The sequence below is a fragment of the Vombatus ursinus genome, unplaced genomic scaffold (genome assembly GCF_900497805.2).
Source record: "Vombatus ursinus unplaced genomic scaffold, bare-nosed wombat genome assembly UNPS02014847.1, whole genome shotgun sequence".
Taxonomy (NCBI): Eukaryota; Metazoa; Chordata; class Mammalia; order Diprotodontia; family Vombatidae; genus Vombatus; species Vombatus ursinus.
In genome coordinates this window covers 6,110,962-6,133,845 of record NW_020954625.1, presented here as the reverse complement: position 1 = coordinate 6,133,845, position 22,884 = coordinate 6,110,962, and the positions used below count along the sequence as shown (strand labels likewise).

The following is a 22,884-nucleotide window of genomic DNA, read 5'->3' as shown; positions in this document are numbered from 1 at the left end:
TGGTTTTTAAAACCAAAAAAGGAATGAAGAAGAAGTTGTTCATTTTATAGGCTGGTTTTTAAATTAGACTCTAAATGACATCTGCATATTTTAGTTTGTTGAACATAAAAATTTTCATTTCAAAGATAATTGGACTATCTAAATCATATACTTCCTAAAGATATAAGTAACTTTATAGAAAAGAAAAGGTGTATTTATAAAAATATTGCTGAATTTCCTGGGCTTGGAAATAAATTTTCCATTGCTCTAGTAATGCTAGTATAAAAAGCTGTGTTAATGGTCTTTGGAGGAAGTGGTATACATCTATTCTCAGCCAAAGAGTTACTGCTAGCCAACTCTTAAAAAAAAAAAAATTAAAGAAAAGAAAATGAGAGTTAAAGTTTAAGTCTTCTGCCAAGAATTCATTTGAAGTCTTCTCATATTCAGTAGAATTTATTGAAATATTTTACTTTTTGTAGGTAATGTTATCACTCTCTATTTGGCAAGTTACAAAATATGTAATACTTAGAATTTAAATGTTGTGTTCTGGCATTTCCTATTTACCTTGGTGATTAAAGGTATTAAATTAGAACTGAATTGAAGGGAGCCATATCTCTGCTTTGAATGATATCCCTGAGCTCTAAATTGATAATTGTTTTTTCCTTTTCAAATTACTTTGCAGTTACTTAAGCATGTACAGGTTTCTCACACACACACACACACACACACACACACACACACACACACACCAATGGAATGTAAGTTTCTTGAGGGCAAGAATTATTTTTTTTAAAAGCCTCAACATCCTGCACAGTGCCCCCTAGTAGGTACTTAATGTTTGTTGAATTAAATTTGTGTAGTAGTTGGACTGGTGAGGTTCAAGCAAGTCTAAAAAAGTACTAGGAGCCTTATTTTTCCTTTTAAACAAACCTCTTATTTGCTCATAGTTTGGTTTATGTTGTAGAGACATAAGACAACATTTGGTATTGGTACTACTGTGTAGCAATTAAGGCTGCTATGGTGGTATTGCACCATTATGCTTCCTGTAATCAGAACCTTTTCCATTTATATTCCTCTCTCCCATTCTTTTTCTTTCTCTTTCACTAATTCTTTTCTAGTGTCCTTTTGAAATTATGAACTTGACAATCATCAGCAAACATCCCAGTATGCTAAGAAGGACCAGTAAAAAAAAAAAAGAGGATTATATATGATATATATATATATCATATATATCTTCGCTCATTCACTCATTCTCTCAATAACTTATTTAGCGTCCATATCCCTTGCCTTCTTTCATGCCCTGACCCTCAAGAAGAGGCTTGAATGTAGCTTATGCCTAACCTTTCAAAACACTGCCTTTAGTGACGCATGCTTATTAGGAACCCCTGTCAAGTGGCATGTTGTGCTATTTTTATGGGATCTGTAGGGGGCAGAGTTTCTCAGTTTGTAGAAGACTTCTCTGAGTCTTTTCAATTTAACTGAGTCAAGTTGGCTGATTCTTTCACCTGAGTGAAACTCCATTGAAAAAACAGAATAGGGAACAACTTCTAAAGTGTCCAGATCTTTAAAGATTGGGATGACATCTAAATTTTACAGGGTTCTGAGAGCTGAAAATTTGGACAAATTGGAAAATTGTGGTTTTCCATGTAGAGAGAAAAATACTCAAACTCATTCAAATAATTTTACAAACTTAATTCAACAAGCATTTGGGACTGAGCTTCGTGCTGGTGACTTAGAGAAAAAATTAAGCAGTCCCTGTTTACTCAGTGAGGTAGGATGCAACAAGTAACAAGATGAACCTTACCATATAACAAAGTTTACAAAGTTTAAAATAAGCACTTTTTAGAGATGAGCACTTTTAATCTTATTTGTTACATAGTTTTTCCATATCTACTAAATGTGTTCTGTTATTTAGTTTTAGGTAAGAATTGGGGCTAACTGAATAAAGACATCAAATTCTATATTAGCAACTAACAAGGGGGAAAAAAGAACTCATTCTTAATTTTCTTTGTTATTTCAGATCCAAACACTGCTATGACAGAGCTGAGCCATGAAACAACCAAATTTTCAGTTGAAGTGAGACTTTTGGAAGGGCCCATGAATTTGTACCCCACCCCTTTCCATTTTCCTCTCCTTGTTAGTTATGTCTCGCTCCCGTCATGGGCGATCTTCCAAATTAGTCAGAAAGGAAGATCTAAGCAAAAAGAAAACCAGCCAACTAAGTAAGGCATCCAAGATTATGACCAAAAAGGTGACGTTGGTAAAAGCTCTGAGTGCTGGGAAATTAAAACAGCTGATGCAAGAAAGAAATAATGTTAAGAAAAAGTCAAAACCAAAACCACCTGTGCCAGTAAGAAGTCTTCTGACAAGAGCCGGAGCTGCTCGAAGGAGACTGGATCAAACTGATGTCCTTTTCCAGAATCCAGAGTCCTTATCTTGCAATGGCTTTACAATGTCTCTTCGAAGCACCTCTCTAATTCAACGCCTGTCCCGACCTCCAGTGGTCATCACAAGACCTGAGAAAATTCCATCCTCTAAGACATTAGAACAGGAAGATAAAAGCCAATATGGGGTCCTAGCAGAGTCCAAAGAACATATAGTAGAAATTGAAAAAGAGACAGATCAGTCACAAGAAATCTTACTCTCTCCTGACAAAAAGGATCTGATAGTTGTTACCTCTAATGCATCCCCAAGCAAAGATAATGGACAAGAAAATATGCCATTTAATGAAGATGCCACTTGGTTTCAATGTGTGGAGGATCCCACAAAAAGTATTTCTACTCATAGCAGCCTACCAACTCAAATTTCTGAGGCCTCAGAAAAGAACTGTAAGTGTGAAGGCTTCTTCCTTGAAAAGTTATTAAATGATTCAAGTGACCCTGTTCGAGCTCTTGCCCAAGACTCTATGCCTATTCCTTTATTTAAAAACGCTGCCCACATAGTGACCTCTAAATCAAGTCTCAACATGCAGTTAGAAGATTTGGGCTCAAGAGCAGAATTTCTTAACCTAGCTGACTCTTATTTGGAGCCAATGAAGGAGAAACCTGATTTATATCAATCCTCCTGTTATAAAGGCAAATCTGAACTGGATCTACAAAATGAGCCTAGTGGGCCCGTTTTTCCTACCTCTTTAGCAAATTACCTCTTAGCAGGATCAGACCAGAAAGAGGCCATTCGTGGTTCTTTAGACCAACCTGTGACCCAAGGCACTGCTTCAGACCTGCTAGAGGGCCATGGTGCTATGCAAACTTTGACTTTGGACTCAGGTCAGATTGCTAGTTCATTACCAAACTTTGAGAAAGGTCTGGTTGCTGCCACAACAGATATAGTTGATCAAGAGATGCATAAACCATATGATACTTGCTTGCTTTCAGAATTGCCATCTAACAATCATAATTTTACAATAGTCCCTGAGAGTGACAAAGAATCAAATCCTTTATCACAAGACCCCAAATTGGCACCAAGTGATCCTGGCCAGTTGGATGGAGAGAGTCTCCAGATCAGTGCAACTAAGGTGATTTCTGTATCCATGGCATTTTCTAGCACCACCTCTTACTCTTGTCCTTTCTCCTACACTACTTTGCTCCCTACTTTAGAGAAGAAGAAAAGAAAGCGATGTGGAGTTTGTGAACCTTGCCAACAGAAGGCAAATTGTGGTGAATGTATTTACTGTAAAAAACAAAAATTTAGCCACCAAGTCTGTAAGATGAGAAAATGTGAGGAACTGAAAAAGAAGCCAATGGTCATAGTGCCTTTTGAGGTAAGAAAGTATTTTAGGGCTGGAGGATCCACCTGGGTAGTTGAGAAAGCCATCATTAATGCTTAGATGGCACAACAGGATCATTCATCCTTCCCCCCCCCCGCCCCTCCCTATTGAATTAAAGGTTGCTTTGAGGATAAGCCTTTGTGAACCAAACAGCGCACATTTTGTACACAGAGATCTACTTCTATAGTAAATCATAGGAAATAAGAATTTTGTTTTCCTCCAAAGAATTTCAGTTCAGTCCAATAAACATTTATTAAGCACCTCTAATGTGCCAGGCACATGTTAGGTGCTGGGGATATAAAGACAAAATGAGAAATGGTTTCCTGGAGTAGCTAGGTGGCACAGTGAGTAGAGCACTGAGTCTGGAGGACCTGAGTTCAAATCTAGCCTCAGACACTTACTAGTGGTGTGACCTGGGCAAGTCACTTAACCCTGATTGCCTCCTAAGAAAGAAACAGTCCCCACCCTCAAGAAGTTTACATTATATTTGGGAAGGAGCAACTTAAATAAGTAAATAGCAATGGGTGAAGCACTAATACTTGATGGAGTCAGGAATGGCCTGTTGTAGGAGGTAGCATTTGAGCTGAGTCTTGAAGAGAGGTAGGGGCTCGCATTCCTATAAGGTAGGACTTCTGTGCAAAGTCATGGACGTAGGAGATGGGTTGCTGTATGTAGGGTAAAGAAAGTAGGTCAGTCTGGTAGTGTCAATGGAGAGTATGAGGAAAAAAGCAAGAAAGTTGTATAAAATATAATATTTAAAAACTTTGTTTTTAGTAAATTCTACTTGTTTTTTAAATGATGTTTTATTTAAAAACTGATGATGAATTTACTTATAAGCATGTAACAAAGTGATGATTTTAATTTTTATCTTTAGGAAATGATACAGAGAAGAATGCTGTAGGGACTATTTTTTCCCTTAAACTAAAACATAGCTACGGGTGGGAAAGAGAAGGTTGTATCATAGCAGGAGGATGCCAGGAGCATATATGTCTATGTCATTTTTCTTAGAACTTTGCACTAGTAGCAGCATGTGCAATTATCATCTTGTCTTAAATCCCAGCAGGTTAACTGTGTGGATAATTTAATGTTTTTAACAAGTTTGGTTGTAACTCCCTTGGAACTCAAAATTCCTAACCAAAATATGGTGGGGGGTTGTGTATGTGTGTGTGTGTGTGTGTGTGTGTGTGTGTATGTGTGAAAAAATATAATGATGAGGGGCTTCTAGGTGGTACAGTAGATGGAGTGCAGGGCCTGGAGTCAGGAGCATCTCAGTTCAGATCAGACCTCAGACACTAGCTGTGTGACCCTGGGCAAGTCACTTAATCTCTGTTTGCCTCAGTTTCCTCATCTGTAAAATAAGCTGAAGGAAATAGCAAGCCACTGTAGTATCTTTGCCAAGAAGAGTTGAACACAACTGAAAAGACTGGACAACAACAAATAATGATGAGAGTCTTCAGATCATCTTCCATATTTAGATAACTTATTTGCAGTAGTTCCATTTTTATTTATGTAGAGCAATAGTATCAAGCTGAAATAGAAATGGAGGCTACTAAACAATACAAAATTCTTACAGGCAGCATATCAACTTAGAAAACCATACATTAACATTATCTATGTTCTATTGTATTTTAAATTTTTTGTTGTTGTTGTTTAAATATTTCCCAATTACATTTTTAATCTGGTTGGGCTGCAGTAGGGAGTATTTCTGGCAGTATGCCTGAAGACCCAATGTGTTAAACATCTCTGGTTAGAGTATAGGTGCATTCAATAACATTCCTAAAAAGTACTATGTGAATTGAAATTTTGTAAATCAGTGGTATTTTCTCCTTGATTTATATTATAATTTCAAATATGATCCTATAAGCATTTATTAAGCCTGTATAAGATACTCCTCTTAGGCACTGGGGCATTGGGGATATAAAAGCAAACTGAAAAAACAATCCCTATTCCTCTCAGAGAACTTACTTTCTATTGGGTCTGTAGTTTGGAGATGTGTGTGTGTGTGTGTGTGTGTGTGTGTGTGTACACACACAAAATGATTTATTCTTCAGTTGTTCCAATCATGTCTGACTGTCCATGATGCCCTTTGGGGTTTTCTTGGCAAAGATACTGGAGTGGATTGCCATTTCCTTCTCTAGCTCATTTTACAGATGAGGAACTGAAGCAAAAAAGGTTGAGTGACTTGCCCAGGGTCACACAGCTAGTGTTATGTGTCTGAGGCCGAATTTGAACTCAGGTCCTCCTGAATCCAGGGCTGGTGCTCTATCCACTGAGCCACCTAGCTGCCCCTTGAGGCTAGATTTGAACTCAGGAAAAGTCTTCCTGAGTTCAGGCCCACTCTATCCACTGTGCCACCTACCTGCATATATGTGATTTTTTTAAACATAAGTTTTATTGATACTTTTTGTTTATGTTGAAGTCATTTATGCCATAGCTCCCTTCAGTACCAAACTGTTCCCAAAGGAAAGAGGCGTATTTCATTATCTGTTCTGGTCCATGATTAGTCATTATAATTACTCACATTTGTACTTTCTTGTAGTGATCCTTTTCATTTGCACTATTATAGTCATTGTGTATATTGCTTGCCTGATTCTGCTAACTTCACTCTATGTCAGTTTATCTAAGTCTTCATTCTCCATGATAATTTGAAGCTGGAGAGAACACTAACCAGTAGGGGGCTCCCAAAAAGAATGCCATAGGAAGTGGTGAATGGGCTGATCCTGAAGGAAGCTAGGGCTCCTAACAGATGGAAGTGAAAAGGCAGTGAATTCTAGGAATTATGAGTAAAGTGCAAAGACATGGAGGTGGGGGAAGCTTTCAGAGTGTGTTTGGTTTTCAAATGGCAGTGGCTTCTGATAGTTTTTTTTCCCTGACTCTATAACGTCCTTTCCTTTGGCACTCTAGGTTATTTGTCAGATAATTAGAGATCTATAAACATACATACATGCTTTAGTGTAAAGAAGTCTTTTGCAATGATAATAACCACCTTCTAATTTATCTTCTCTTTAAAGTTCAAATCTTGTCATAGAGGATTTTCACTAATATCTGTGACATACACAATTTTATGTAACTGTATGCCAGTTACGGCATACAGCGTGGGATGACTGGGCATGGCAGCTGTAGTATGTGCCACTGATGAGAGCAGGAAATGAGGAGCTCTGCTCTGACCATTGGCTCTGAGAGTCTAGAGCTTGAAAGGAGGTCCCTGATTAGCTAGCCCATCCCCTTCATTTTATAGTTCATGCAGCTGGGACCCATGGAGGTTCAGTGACTTGTTCATGATCAGTTATAGTAGCAGAGCTTGTATTTGAGCTCTCAGACTCCAACTTCATTGCTGCTTCTGTTATAGTACCCTGACTCCCTGCAACTCTCCTCCCATCCCCTTCCCCCAAAGTTATCTCCTTTCTCTTCAGAGCAGAGCCTGCTTTGGAAAATACCCCTTATCCTATCCCTGCCAAGACTAGTTCATCTCACCCTTAACTTTATTCTTCCCATCCACACCACAGACCCCATTCCCTGGATCCCTACTTTCCATATGATATTGCTACAAGAGTGGTTGATGTGGTTAGAATCAATGAATCCCTTCATTTAACAAGTGAGCATCCATGATTTGCAAAGCATCCTCTATGAGTTGTGGAGAATACAACAGAAAATAAAATGTGGCCATTGGCTTCATGGGATACTTAAACTCCTTCCTACTTTGAGAATTTTGGCAAATACAGTTGTTTTATATTTACTTGATTTGCATTGGAGCCTTGCATCTGTTCAACAAACTGGTCAGATACCCAGTATGTGAAGATGCACTTAGGTGATTATTTAAGAATTAGCCTCTTTGCTCACTGAGTATGCTAGTCTAGTGCAGGAGTGAGGAGGGGAATAGCTGTGCCCAAGTACGCAGAATATAAAGATAATTATAATATAAAATAAATTATTAGAAGTATATATAAATGAGCCAGAGTATGAGGAGTGATTCAAATGGTGTGGGGAGAGGAAAGGAGAGAATGAGAGGGAGAGAATGAAAATATGTCATTTGTTGCTGTGACTGGTAATCAGGAAAACCTTCATGGAGAAGGTAGGTGGAATTGGGAGTGGATCCTGACAAATGAGCAAGACTTGAAAACGCAGGAATAGAGGCAGCGGTATTCCTGTCATAGACATGGCATCAGCTGCAGGGAATGGCAAGTATTCAGCTGGCAGAACTCTTTTTTTTTTTTTTAAACTAGTCCACATTTTTTTTTTCCTTAGGCAGTTGGGGTTAAGTGACTTGCCCAGGGTCACACAGCTAGTAAGTGTCAAGTGTTTGGTCTGAGGCTGGATTTGAACTCAGGTCCTCCTGACTTCAGGGCCGGTGCTCTATCCACTGTGCCACCTAGCTGCCCCTTGGCAGAGCTCTTTACTGCATAGGTGGGGTAGTGTGGAATAAGGCCAGAGGGATGACCTTGAATACTAGGCCAAGTTGAGTCTTCATTGGGTAGGAAGTAGGAGCTACTGAAAGTTCTTGAGCATCAGTGTTGGGATCAGAGGCCTGTGTTCAGAGGACTTTTCCAACAGCAGCATGCCGATATACACACATATATTCACATAGTTACATCTTATATAGAACCATGTGTGTATATACACCTACATATAGAAAAACTGGAGGCAGAGACCAGTTAATTATGAAGATTAGAGGTTTGTTTCATAGTTCTTACCCTTGGAGAAAGGAAAAAGTCACAGGATATCAGGTCTGTAGCATATAGCTAATTCTGGAAGCAACTTGTTCATCATTTGCCTCTCTCTAATGTTATCACTGCCCAAGTGATAGAACTTTGGTTCTTCTCTCCACCCCTGACACACACATAACCATTGACACTCTCAAAGAGTTCTCCCCAAGGAAACTCTAACCTGAGATATAGCACCTGTTAAGACATAGACACTTACATATGAGAAGGGAACTTTTAAAATGTCACTGATACTATTGTTCATATCATTGTGTTGAGTCTAAGATCACTCACTATTCAGTTTTTCTCTTTTATTCTCTGTATTTATGTTCTTTATTCTCTGCCTTCTATGGCTTTATACTCTGCCTCAACAGAATTATGGCAGGTGGGGGGGGTAGTATTACATCACCAGCAGTCTCATGCTCCTAGAACCAACCTGTGTGAAATAGTGTATGGGTGATCATTTTTACCCTCAGGTACAATTCCCCACAGTATTCTTTGTTCTGCTTGGGTTTGCTTGTCCCTGTACCTTAGAAGCTGCTGCCAAAAAGTTGTTATGGTCCAGGACAAGGATGATGAAAAGCTAAACTGAGGATAGTAAGAATGGAAAGGAAGGGAACAGATGTAAAGGGCAGGGGAGGCAGAATGGCTAGTAATTGTCAATTTGTGCATGGAGAGTGAATGAGAGGAAGGTTAGAAGATGGCTCTTTTTGAGCTATGGTTACTAGAGAAATGGAAGTGCAATAAGGACATTAGGTACATGGACAAATATTAATCAGGAAAGATGATTTGGGACAAAATGTGTTGGAGGTGTTAGCATGCCAGCATGCAAAGCTATCTAGCAGACAGGAGTATAGTTTATACTATGTACTTCTCTCTTTTTGTACTTTGTTTCATAAATCTGTTCATGTTAATTGAGTGAGCAATTTGGAGAATTGATCTTACCAACAACATTATAGTTCCAATTTTCTAGATAATGTTAATTTAATAAATAAATGAATAATTTCTGGGGTTGGTCTAGAGAGTCACCTGAATTTCATTTAATGCTAATACTAACAAATTGATGAAAAGGTTATTATGCATATATGTAACTTAATATAGCAAGATATTTCTTTTATAGTAACTGGTTGATAAGGGATTACTAGGATCATTGGATCATAAGTCTTGAGCTGGAAGGGAGTTCAGAGGTCATTTAGAGCAGTTATAGCAAGTATCCCTAAGGGTCTCATATTAACTTGAAATACACAAATTAACATTTTCTGTACCATGTTGTATTTTTATTTATTATGTTAAACATTTCCCAATTGCATTTGAATTTGACTTAGGGTGCACTCAGGAGTTTAGGGGGCAGCCTCAAGTTTGACCCCACTGATCTAGAACATCCCTTGGTTTTACAAGGGAAGAAACTTGGGGCAGAGAGCCTAAGTAACCTGGCAGCATTTGAACCCAGATTTTCTGACTTTAAATGAACTTCTCATTTCTCTCTTGGCTGCATTACTTTGAGACTTTTCCAATTTCTCCACCATGCCCCAGGAAACTTATTATTGGGAAAACCTCCTAACCCTGCCATATCCCATTAGCCTTGATATTCCACCTCATCATCACTCTCTGTCTCTGATTGGAGGGTGGATCTATGAATGCCAAAGCCTCCATCTAAGAAGGGGGCTCAGCCCAGAACATGTCATTTCTCCCCTGGCTACACCACTTTGGAACTTCTGACTTCTTCACCAGGCCCCTGCATAGGGTACCTACCGCACTCCCACCCCTTTTTCAGCTCTCTTTTGTGCGCTATTTTCCCCTATTGGATTTGTAAGCTCTTTGAAGGCATAGATTATTGTTGTATTTTCATATTTGTATCTCTGGTCTTAACACCATGTCTGGCACATAGTAGGTGTTTAATAAATATTTATTGACTGACTAAACGAACAGCCCTGTGATGGTTGGCCTTTAAATAGTTCTATTAGGTTTATAAAGTACATTTACATATATTATTTCATTTGGTCCTCTCTCTGTTATTGCTATCCTCACTTTGCAGATGAGGAAACTAAGGTTTAGAGGGGTAAGTGACTTATCCAGAATCATACAGATGGCAACTGAGAAGAGATTAGAGCCTAGGTCATCTCAGCTCCAATTCCTCTGCTACCTTTCCAATGATGCCTAGGAATAGGTTGAATTAACTACATATGTATTTTTTATGCTTGAAAGGTATGAATGCAAATATAATATAGACTAACTTCTTTTTTTGTTGTTTTTAGTTTTTAAAATTTATTTATTTTTATTTATTTGTTTTTAGTTTTCAACATTCACTTTTATAAGATTTTGAGTTCTAAATTTTCTTGCCCTCTTTTCACTCTCCCCTCCCAAAGATGACATCAATCTGATATAGGCTATACGTGTACAATCATATTAAACATATTTCCACATCAGTCTTGTTGTAAAAAAGAATTAGAACCAAAGGGAAAAACCAAAAGAAAAAAAAGAGAGAGAAAATAGTCTGCTTCGATCTGCATTCAGACTCCATAGTTCTTTCTCTGGATGTGGATAGCATTTTCCATCATGAGTCTTTTGGAATTATCATAGATCTTTGTATTGCTGAGAGAAGTTAAGTCTATCAAAGTTGGTCATAGCACAATGTTGCTGTTTCTGTGTACAGTGTTCTCCTGGTTCTACTCACTTCACTCAGCATCTAGACTAAGTTCTTGGTGGACAAACCTTAAGCTTCTTCTTTAATGTGTGAATGGCTTGAACCCACAGAGGCCCCATGGGAACTAATTGGGACACTGCTTGCTTCTTGCTTTTCTCTCTTGGGCACTGCTTGCATCAGATGATGTTTTCAAACAGCCGGATCTCATTGTGGCATGCTGTATGCCATGTGGAGCACATTTTTGCTACCAATTTCCACAATTGAGGGCAGATGTTACATGTCCTTAAATTTGCCTTTAGGGAATCTTTTTACATCATTTATCAGTATGTCAATAGTATACTTTGCACCACAGAGCTGGATGTAGAAAATATTTTCTGGGGTACCTTACATTCATGAAATATGGTCAGTCCAGTGATATTTTGTTGATATTGTGATAGATTCTGTCCTGCCAATGTATATAACCAAACTCCTCATTGATTTAAGAACTAGAAGGATCTTTGAAGTCAAAGGTTTCAAAACCAATCAAATCTAATTATGACATTCATATCTTTATTTTAAACTTGACAAATATCAACAAGCATAAACATTTTCATGTATAAAGAACAAGCTGCAAATTTCCATTATGTACAGCTTATTTTTCCCTTTAAAATATAAAATAAATTCAAAATATTAATTTCAAAATTACTATTTGTTCAAAACTGCATTTCCTTCTATTCTCTTCTAAGTATTAAAAAAAAAATGCTTTCATGACCCTATTTTCTTCCTCTTTTTTGGTCATCATTATTTCTAGCTTCCCTTCCCCCCCAATTAAACAAAGCACCTCTCTTATAACAGGTAAGTATAGTCAAGCAAAGTAAATACACACATTGGACATATCTGAAAATGTTTGTCTCGTACATCTTAAGGTGGAAAACATGTTTCATCATACATCTTCTGGAGCTGTGGTTGGTCATTGAATTGATCAGAGTAGTTAAGTATTTCCAACTTGTTTTTCTTTATAAAGTTGTAGTCCTGGTTCTACTCACTTCTCCCCCCCTTCTGGACTTCCCTATTGTTATCAAGAGTACCACCATCCTCCCTGCCACTCAGGTTCACAATTTAGTGGTCATCCTCTTCTCTTCACTCTCTCTTACCCCTCATGTCTGCTCTGTTACTAAGTCCTGTCTATGTTACCCTTGTAATACCTCATTTATGCCTCCTCTCCTTAGACACTTGTCTGGTGCTGGCCCTCATTACCTCATGCCTGGACTATTATTTCCCTGCCTCAAGTCTCTCTCTATTATGTTCCATCCTCCACTAAGCTGTCAAATTAATCTTCCTAAAACACAGATCTGACTATGTCACAACCTTCCCCCCAACCCATTCAATAAACACTGGCATTTCTCTATCCTTCCAGGGTCAAATATAAAATCTTCTCTTTGTTTTTCAAAGCCTTTTATGAAGGGACTCTGGCCCCTTCCTACCTTTCTAGTCTTCTTATACACTACTGGCACCATTTGTGATCTAGTGACAATGACCTCCTTGCTATTCCATGCATTAAGATACTCATCTCCAGATTCCAGACATTTTTCCCAGATGACCCTCATGCCTGGAGTTCTCCCTGTCCTTATCTATACCTCCTGGGTTCTCTGGATTCCTTCAAGTACCAGTTAAAATTCCACTTTCTATACAAAGCTTTTCCCAACAACCCCCCCCCCCCCAGTAATGCTAGATCCTTTAAGCTGTTAATTATCTCCCATTTATCCTGTATGTAGTTTGTTTGTACATAGTTATTTTCATGTTGTTTCTCACATTAGACTGTGAACTCCTTAAGAACAAAGACTGTCTCTTTGTCTTTCTTTGTCTTCCCAGTGCTTAGCATAGTGCATGGCACATAGTAGACCCTTAATAAATATTTATTTATTAATAAAATTAAATTAAAGACTGTCTGACTTCATGTTGAATCATTTCTTATGTCTTCCCAGGTTTCTCCAAATCCGTTCCTTAAATCGTTTTTTTTTTATGGTGTAGTGATATTTTATTATTGCTAATCCATAATTTGTTCATCCATTCCCCAATTGATGGGTACCTACAACCTTAATTTTCCATTCTTTACTACAGCAAAGAATGCTACTATCAATGTTTGTTTATGAATGGGCTCTTTCTGTATTTCATCTCTTTGGGGTGTATACATAGTAGTAGTATTGCTGTGTCAAAGGATTTGAACAGTTTAATTATTTAATCAATAAACATTTCTTAAGCATTTACTACGTGCCAATTACTGGGGTAAGTGCTGGGGACACAAATAAAAACAAAATCCATTATTTCTTCTTTGATTTCTTTCTTCCAGAGTTCTTATAACTTTATGTAATATAACTTTATATAACTTATAATTTTATTTTCTAGCTCTTCTTAAAAATTCTTCTAGGTAGTCTTGTGGTTTTTGTGGCTACTTTATTTTTTTCCCTCTGTGGCTCTGTGGTAGATGTTGTGGCCTTCTTATGGGTTTGTTTTTTGAGTATTTCTAGACCTGTAATATTTCTTCAGAGTGTTTGACGTATTCTTTTTTTTTTAAACTCATATCTCCAGTTTCAGTTCCTGATTTGGGATATTGTGCTAGGGCCAGGTTCTGACCCATTTGCACTCTGGGATGGAATTGGCAGGTTCTCTTTGTGCCTGACCCTGAGTTCCCATGTCATTTTGTTACTGGCTTCCACTTCCCCTGTTGTGTCTGAACTCATAGTGAGGTTCCCTGGAATATCTGGGGTTGAGGTGCCTCCTCAAGCCTCCCTTCTCTCAGAGCATCTGAGGTTACAGTACAGTGGACTTCTGAGCCGCTACTTCCTGGCTTTGTCAGAGCAGTTAATAGGCTCCAAGTTTCTGCCTACCCTGGAGCTTCTTGCCTGAGTATCCGGGCTTTTTGCCTATGGGGATAGAGCACTTTACACACCCCTCTGCTGTCACTGATCTGTGTTGGCAGCTTGTACTTGCTCTGGCTTTCCTGGTGGGACTCTTTCCCCAGTGATATTGCTTTACCGCTATCCTTTCATGCAATCTCGAGCTGGATGAAGATACTACAGTTTTTCTTTGTGTTTATCAACCGCTATTCAGTCTGGTTAGTTCTTTTTTATATCTTTGCTGAATGTTTGAGAATATGGCACCTCTATGACTTTGTAGAGCCTCTTAACCTATGAGTCTTCAACCAAGAGATTTTAAAGATGCAGCTCTGCCTCCTCCTCCTCCTCACTTCCCGTTTTGGACGGCATGGTACAGTCCATTTTTGAACCCTTCTTGTCCTCTTACTCCTTGCCACTAATAATTTCTGAAGTCCCAGAGAGCTTACTTCCCATTTATCACATCTCTTCCCTCTTTCTAGTCCCCTTCTTATTCTCCTAGCTCAGGCTCTCATTCCCTCTCACCTGAATTATTGCAATGGTCTTTTTTTTGTCTTTTTTTCATGAGTCGCCATGGCCAAAGAATTCATCACTAAATTGCCAACCAAATGTCATCAAAGAAATGTAGGAACAAAAAAGATGAGACAGCTACAGGGTGAGATAATTGATGGGCAACTGGCATGCTTTAGGTGCCAAGGAAAAGTAAGGAAGGATCCCACCCAGCATGCTGAGTGGACTCTCATGATGAAAATTATGGAATGATATGAACAAGAGTCACAAAGAATGGGAAGGGATTGACAAGCTACAAACTACATTGAGGTAATACCTACATATAGAAGAGAAAAGCTCCATTCTTGTTTTGAATTGGCCTTCTACCACTAATGGCTTTCTCTTCCACTTCTTTCCTTTCCTTCCTCCCTTCTAGTCTAACCTATACAGCATTCTCAAAGTAATCTTTCTGATGTTCACCTCTGATCATGTAACTCTTCTGCTAAAACAAAACGAATAAACCTTTAGTGGCTTTACGTGTCCTCTCAACCCCATTCCTGTCCATCTCCCACCAAAGATCCAGGTTCTTTGTTTGGACTGGCATTCAAGGCCCTCTACAACCTGTTTCCAGTCTATTTTTTGAGTCTTATTTTACACATCTCTCCTTCTTTCATACTCTACAATGTTACCAAATTAGACTATTGCCTATTCCTTGAAATCCTAGTATTTCATATTATTTTAGATATTTAAGACACTTGAGCATCTTGTACAATTCTTTTTTTTATAGATAAGGAATCTGAGGCACAGAAGGGTTAAGTTGAGTTTGCCCGATCAAGATTATAGTGGCAGTAACAGATAACCCAAACTCAGAACCACTAACTCTAAATTGTGTATTCTTTCTATGATACTACACCTTAAATAATAGGATTTAACTGGAAGAGCCCTTAGCAATCATCTTGACCAAACCATTCATTTTACAGAGGAGGAAAGTGATCCAATCTCTCTCCCCTCCCCCCATCCCAAAGCCCTCAAAAATACCATCTGTCCTGGAAGGAAATGGGTCTTTTCCTCCACAGAAGTGGGAAGAGAACTGAGTTGAGCTAAGCTAACACCTTCGTGGTTTATGAATGAGGATCATAAAGCACCCCAAAGAGCTGCCTATATTCATAGTGATTCACTTGAAGTCAAAAGAGAAAACATCCACCAGACTAAAGAGGAGTATGTTGTAAGAAACCAGAACTGGTCTGGGCATACCAAGTGCATCAGGAAACATCTTTCACTGCCCTGCCTCCATTCTTTTGTTCACATTATTTGATAGTGAAACATCCTTCCTTAAGTCCCTTTAAAGATGAACCCTCAGGCCTTATCAAGACATGTAAGACACTTGATTTCCCCCCCCCCTTCCTAATATCTATGGAGATTATTCAGCATTTCTTAAATACACTTGTAGCAACAGCTTTTCTTACTGATAGAGCCCTAGCCATGGGTTCATACTTGGTCCAGATATAGCCCAAGGAGAACCAGTCCTCTAAAGAGAAGAGACAGACTCTTTTCTCAGTGTCTTTTTTTTGTATGTGTGAGGCAATTGGGGTTAAGTGACTTGCCCAGAGTCACACAGCTAGTCAGTGTTATGTGTCTGAAGCCAGATTTGAACTCAGGTCATCTTGACTTCAGGGCCAGTGCTCTATCCACTGTGCCATCTAGCTGCCCTCTCAGTGTCTCTTGCTCTTAATAGGGAGCCAGGAAAATCACTTGAAGTTTATATTTGGTTCATGTCTATCATCTTACCAAAAGGAAAGTACTTCACGTACAATGTAGGTCAAGTATAGGACAGGTATTTTTTTCTTGTACACAAAAGAAATGCTCATGTAAGAGTGAAGAGTGTCGATTGAACAAATCAGTCTACCCCTCTTAAAGTAATTAACAAGTTACTCTAGTTGGAATATATTTATCAGCTGAGGAAGTCTCTAGGAAAATCAATTAATCAATCAAAGGCATTAAAAATGCACTGGCATATCCTGTGTATCTTTGATAATATAGCAAGCCAATTTGGAACCTGGCATGATTTCAGTGTCTAGCAGCTTAGAGAAGAGAGCAGTTCTGTGTGGAAATAGCTAGGAAAACTCAGTTCTGCTCCCAGCATTCTCCATAAGAGGGGTTCTACCAAGAGTATACTAGAGGCCTGTGATTATCCCCCATTACACATTTAATATGATTTTAAATCATTCGTCAATTACTTGTGTCCTTTTGTGCAATAAAGTCCCTTGCAGCACTAAGTCTATGGTGATCATTCCATGAGCCAAAGCCCTATGGTACACTCAAGTTTCGTTGACAGGAACCTTAGCATGAGTTCTAGCAAAGAAATTTCTAGGAGTATGCAGGTTCTACGATAATATGTAGTGAAAAGCAATCTCCCCATTTTGCCTAAGAATTACCACTAATTGCCTTGGTAATATTAAGTTACACAAGAAAACAAAATTCAGACAACTCGAAACCAAAGGAAAATGGAAAATAAGAGCTAAAAATTATATTTCTCTTGATGTAGATACAACTGGATTTTCACTCCAGTTTGGTTATTAGCTATGGTCCAAATTAAAATCAGCTCTCCTCTGAATCAGTTTGATGAGTTAATTCCTAATGATTTCAAGGCCTTTCTCATTTGGAGAAGCCAAGAATTTGTGGTCCAGGAATTTCTTCTAGGATCAGGTCTGCTTTGTCTGCCAAACCAGAAACATTGCAGTTTTACAATCTCCATTATCTTTATTACATTCTCCTTTGGTGAAAGCAGATTCTGCTTCCTGCACTCCCACACCCCACAGGTGGTATTGAGCCAGCAATCTCCCAAATAATGATGGTAATGTGCTAGCTGGATCAGATTAGGCAAGAAGGGTATTTTTAGGTACCATGGAGAAAATGTATGAAATTGATTTTAAAAATTTATGGTTCAGCTTAATGGCTTAAGGTATACCATGCTCAAATCTTTAAACTATTTTAAGATTGTGATCCAAGCTGCCTGTTACAGTGGAAAGATTGCTGATATGGCCTAAAAAGTCCTAGGTTCAAATCTTCACTAGCTACTGACTTACATATATGATTTTGAACAAGTTACATAATTTTTCCAGGGGTCTCAGTTTTGTTTTTTTATCTATAAAATGAGAGTGTTAGACTAGATGAACTACAAGGTCTCTGCCACCCTTAAATCTATGATTGTATATATGATGACCAAAGGACTTCTGAGAGTAGATTTGCTACCTTAATTTTATATATACTTAATCTGTTCCACTGATAATGGGTATAACTTTTTTCTATATAAGTACATGTCCTTCTATACTCCTATAAGTTTCTTTTAATTATCCCATCCTTAATAAACATTCACAAAAATATTCAAGTATACAAACAAGTATTTTAAAAAGTCATATATGAAATTATAAACTCTGTTAATGTTTACTTTAAAATGCATATTAGTTTTAACAAGATAGCAATAGAATCGCAACTTTTGCTTACCAACAATTTGAGCTCTTTTTCTTCTACATATATTTTCAGGATTTTCATGTTGCTATAGCCATTTTTACATAAATGTTAGCTTATCTGTACTGATTCTGCTTTCTTTACCCTGCATTACTTCATGTGATTCCTTTCCCATATTTATTTGTATTATTAATATTTTCATTTTTATAGCATAGTATTTTTCTATTATATTCATATGCCACAGTTTGTTCTGCCATTTCCCAATCATGGAACACATGGGTAGTTTTAATTATTTTTTTTGCTTTGACTAAATCAGAGAGGTGTTTTTGTAATATAGTTCTTTTTTTTTTCTCTTTCAATATCATCCTTAGGCTATAGTTTTAGTAATGAGATCAGTGCTCAGTCAAACTTTTATTAAGCACCTACTATGTGCAAAGTACTGTGCTAACTGCTAGAGATACAAAAAGAGGCTAAAGACAGTCCTTGCCCTCAAGGAGCTTACAATCTATTGGGAGAAATAAAAAACAAACAATTATGTACAAACAAGCTATATATATATATATATGTATATGTATATGTATATGAATAGGAAGTAAATAACAGAGTGAAGATACTAGTATTAAGAGAGACTGGGGAATGTTTCCTATAGAAAGTGGGATTTTATTTGGGACTTGAAGGAAGTCAGGGAAGCCAGGAGGTAGAGATAAGGGGAGGGGCATTCCAGGTATGGAGGACAGCCAGAGAAAATTCCTGGAGTGGAAGCACGTGGGTGGCACAGTGTAGCACCAGCCCTGGAGTCAAGAGGACCAGAGTTCAAATCCGGTCTCATACTAGACACTTGACACTTACTAGCAGTGTGACCCTGGGCAAGTCACTTAACCCCAATTGCCTCGCCAAAATATATATATAAAAGAAAAAGAAAATTCCTGGAGCCAAGAAATGAAGTGTCCTGTTCATGGAACAGCAAGGAAGCCAGTGTCACTGAATTGAAGAGTATGTGATGGGGAGTAAGGTGTAAGAAACTGAAAAGGTTGGGGGGTATTGGGGAACTTAGGTTATGAAGGGCTTTGAAATCCAAACAGAGGATTTTGTATTTGAGTCTGGAGGTAATAGAGAGCCACTAGGGTTTACTGAGTAGGGGAGTGACATGGTTGGACCTGAGCTTTAGGAAAATCACTTGAGACAGGCAGACCCACTAGCAGGCTATTTAAGTAGTCCAGGCATGAAATGATGAGAGATTACACAAGGGCGATGGCAAGATCATAGTAGAGAAGGTGTATTGCAAAGGTGAAATCAACACACTTTGGCAACAGATTGGATATTGGGGGTGAAAGATAATGAGGAGTCAAGGATGACACCTAGGTTTCAATACTGGGAAATGGGAGGATAGTGGTGCTCTCTATAGTAGTAGGGAAGTTATGGGGGAAGGAGATTTTGAGAGGAAAGATAATGAGTTCCATTTTGGACATGTTAAGTTTAAGATGTCTGAAAGGCAATTGGAGACAGAGACTGGAAGCCAGCAGAGTTTAGGGTGAGATAGCTAGATATGAGAGTTATCCACATAGAGATGATAATTGGGGGCAGCTAGGTGGTGCAGTAGATAGAGCACCAGTCTGAGAATCAGGAGGACCTGCGTTCAAATCCAGCCTCAGACACTTGACACTTACTAGCTGTATGACCTTTGGAAAGAGAGAGAGACAGAGAGAGAGAGAGAGATAATAATTAAATCCGTGGGGACTATGGGCCACAAAATTCCAATCTGCAATAAAATTCAGCCAAGACAGAGCTCTGATCAATTTATTAGGGAGATCAGTGGTCCTTAAGCAATTGGAACCAAGAACCAAGACCTTCCTCTTAGCCAAGGATTCTGATGATTAGGGGTTAAAGGATTTTATAGACCTTAGGGAGTCCCTGAGAGGTCCCCTAGTCTTTGGATGGTTCCTTCAGAAGTGTGGAAACACTTATGATTGACTTATCTTCGGAAGTAGCGGAGCTCTCATGATTGACCAAGGGCAATATCCCTCAATTACAACCACCTTGTCAGACGGCCTTTCACAGCTCATCAGCAACAGGCCTTCAACTGCAGGTCCATCAACTGCAGGTCCATCAACAGCCATCTCAGCAGGGGCTTTCCACAGACCATCCAACACCAGTGTTTGGCCCACAGTGTACAGTGGACCAAGAAAGTTGTGGTTTTAAATCAAAGGTCACTTAGGAGTGGTGGTTAGTGATTCATAGAGGTGAGGAGGCTTTTCCTGAGGCTTATGAACCTTATTTCAAGCAGAGTATACTTAGAAGTGTGCGTGTGGGTAGTATTAATAAATCCTTATAACAGACCTAACTAATACAGTATCAATCTACCTGATAAATCCAATAAAATTAATGTAATCATCAATACATAGTAGATTAGTCATAACTCTTATTCTAACAGCATTAGTTAACGTAACTCAGACATTTCTACTCTGCTTGGTTCACTAACATAATCACTGATACCCACTAAATCACAATGATCAGAGTAAACACTGATTAAATTGAGTCGGGGTATCAAAATTATCTTTACAGAGCTGATGGCATCGTCAAGTGAAATGGTGTAGAGGGAGAATAGAAGGTGGCCCAGGATTGAGCTCTGTGGGACCCCTATGATTAGACGGCACTACCTGGATGAGGATTCAGCAGAGGAGAAAGAGAACGAGTGGTCTAATAGGAAAAAGACCCAGGAGAGAGAGTGGTGTTATGCAGTAATTTTTGTTATTTCATTTCCATGGCCACTTCATAGGTGGGTCTCCATTAAAATGTGAAGGAGTGGATCACATGAAACAATGAATAAACAAAGGATCCAAAGTAGAGATTAAAAGAGAGAGAAACAAAAAAAGAAATAAAAGAAAAAAGAGGATTGTTGAGCATTTTTTTTAAAAATGCACAAAAGAGAGTAGAAGGACATTTGGAAATCAAGTCAACAAACAGTTATGTGGCACAATGGATAGAGCACCCACAGTCAGGAAGTCCTGAATTCAAATGCAACCTCAGATACTTCCTAATTGTGCAACCTTGAGCAAGTCATGGAATCATTATCTGCCTCAGTTTCCTCGACTGTAATATGGGGATAATAATAGCACCTACCTCACAGGGTTGTTGTGAGAATCAAATGAGATAATATTTGTAAAGCATTTAGCAGAGTTCAGGCACTATGTACTAGGCACCTTGCCAAGTCCTGGGAATGCAAATAAAATCAGACAGCTAATCCTTGTCCTCAAGGGGTTTACATTATAGTATACATTATATTGTATGGTATTGTACTATAGTATTACATTATAAAAGTAATCTAAAAAGGTAGGGGTAAGGGGGACATGAAGAAACCTGGCTAGGGGACATAGTGGAAAGTCAGGAGGATATCCTGGAGAGGAACAAGGACATGCTTGGTCTGGATATCGTCCTTCAAATGGAGGTTCCAAGAGGAACCAGCTAATCAGAGGGAGAGGCCATGGGGGAAGAGGATTTTTCCAGTGTGAAAAATAGTCCCAGTGTAGAGGGAGCTCCCAGGGTGAAGAGGTTTCCATGGCATGGAAGAGAAAGTCTGCAGAGTCAGGAGGGAAGCTTGGAGGAGAATGAAGGAAACAGACAAGTGATAACTTTGAAAATCACATGTTGACTTTATTATATACGTCTAAAAAGAAGCAAGCTGTATGGAATAGAGATTTGTGGTTCCACATAGAAATCTTTTTCTGTTCTGTTTTGAATAAGGAAATGTCTTCTCTGTTGGTGTTTATTAAATTCAGAAAAAAATTTTCAGAAAAGAGGGAGTAACAAATCTAAGTATAGAATTAGTAGGAGATGTATGAGAGAAATTATGTAAAATGTGCATTAGAAATGTTTGCTATTATTTTAAGAGACAGTGAGAAGAGCACCAGGTTTGGACTCAGAAGGGCTATATTTGAGTCTGATCCCTGATGCTTAGTGTGACCTTGGGAAGGAAGCCCTTTTAACCTCAGTTTCTTCATTTGTAAAATGGGGATACTACATGCATACCTTACAAGGTTATTATTATGAAGTGTTTTGTAAAGTATAAAGTACTATATAAGTATGTTTATTGTTATCAGCTAGTCAACAAGTGTTTGTTAACTGTCTCCTATGTGCCACATACTGTGCTAAGAGCTGGAGATACAAAGGAAGGAAAAAAAAACAGCCCTTGCTGCAGGGAGTTTGCATTTAATGAAGGAAAACAACATGTAAATACTATTTACACACAAGATGTGTACGAGGTAAATTGGAAGTAATCTCAGACAACAGTGGGGGTGATGGGAGGAGAAAGGTACAAGTCTTACAAAAGGTAGGATTTGAACCTAGTCCTAAAGAAAGCCATAAGATGGGAGATGTAGAAGAAGGGCATTCCAGGTTTGAGGGATAGCCAGTGAAACGGCATGGAGCTGGAAGACATCTATAGGGTGTCATATGTGCAGGCCAGTGTCACTGGATCATAGAATACATAGAGGAGAGAAAAGTGCACAAAGACTGGAAAGGTAGGGTTGGGCCAGATTGTGAAGGGCTGTAAAAGCCAGAAAGAGGATTTTATATTTGATTGTGCGGGCAATGAGGAGGGGGGTGGGCAGGAGGCCACTGGAGTTGATAGAATAGAGAGAGGACATGGTCAGTTCTTTGCTTTATGAGGCTGTGGCGGAGGATAGAAGGGGACTTATGTAAGAGATGTTGTGGAAGTAGAAACAACAAGACTTGGCAAATGATTGGGTGTGTGGAGTGAGTTCAAGAGAGGAGTGCCATGGGAAGTTTGAAGAAGCATGGAAAGGTTTGGAAGAGCTTTTGTGGTGAGTTGTGAATGGATTAGGGAGTTATTTATGGATTGCCTTTCTACAGTGAGTATCTAGTTAAGATAATGTAGCATGATTTTGTAGTGGACCCCACCAACACAGAGGGGTGTGTGTGTGTGTGTGTGTGTGTGTGTGTGTGTGT

General features: G+C 38.7%; 1 protein-coding gene across 1 annotated transcript in view; it reads left to right on the top strand.

Moving 5' to 3' along the window:
* The window catches only part of TET1 (tet methylcytosine dioxygenase 1), a 166,052-nt gene that overhangs the window by 5,552 nt on the left and 137,616 nt on the right, over positions 1-22,884 (top strand). Inside the window, exon 2 of the mRNA XM_027840713.1 lies at positions 2,000-3,739. Within this exon, the coding sequence (XP_027696514.1) occupies positions 2,123-3,739 (1,617 nt within the window). The 5' untranslated portion in view covers positions 2,000-2,122. The remainder of the gene's footprint in view (positions 1-1,999; positions 3,740-22,884) is intronic.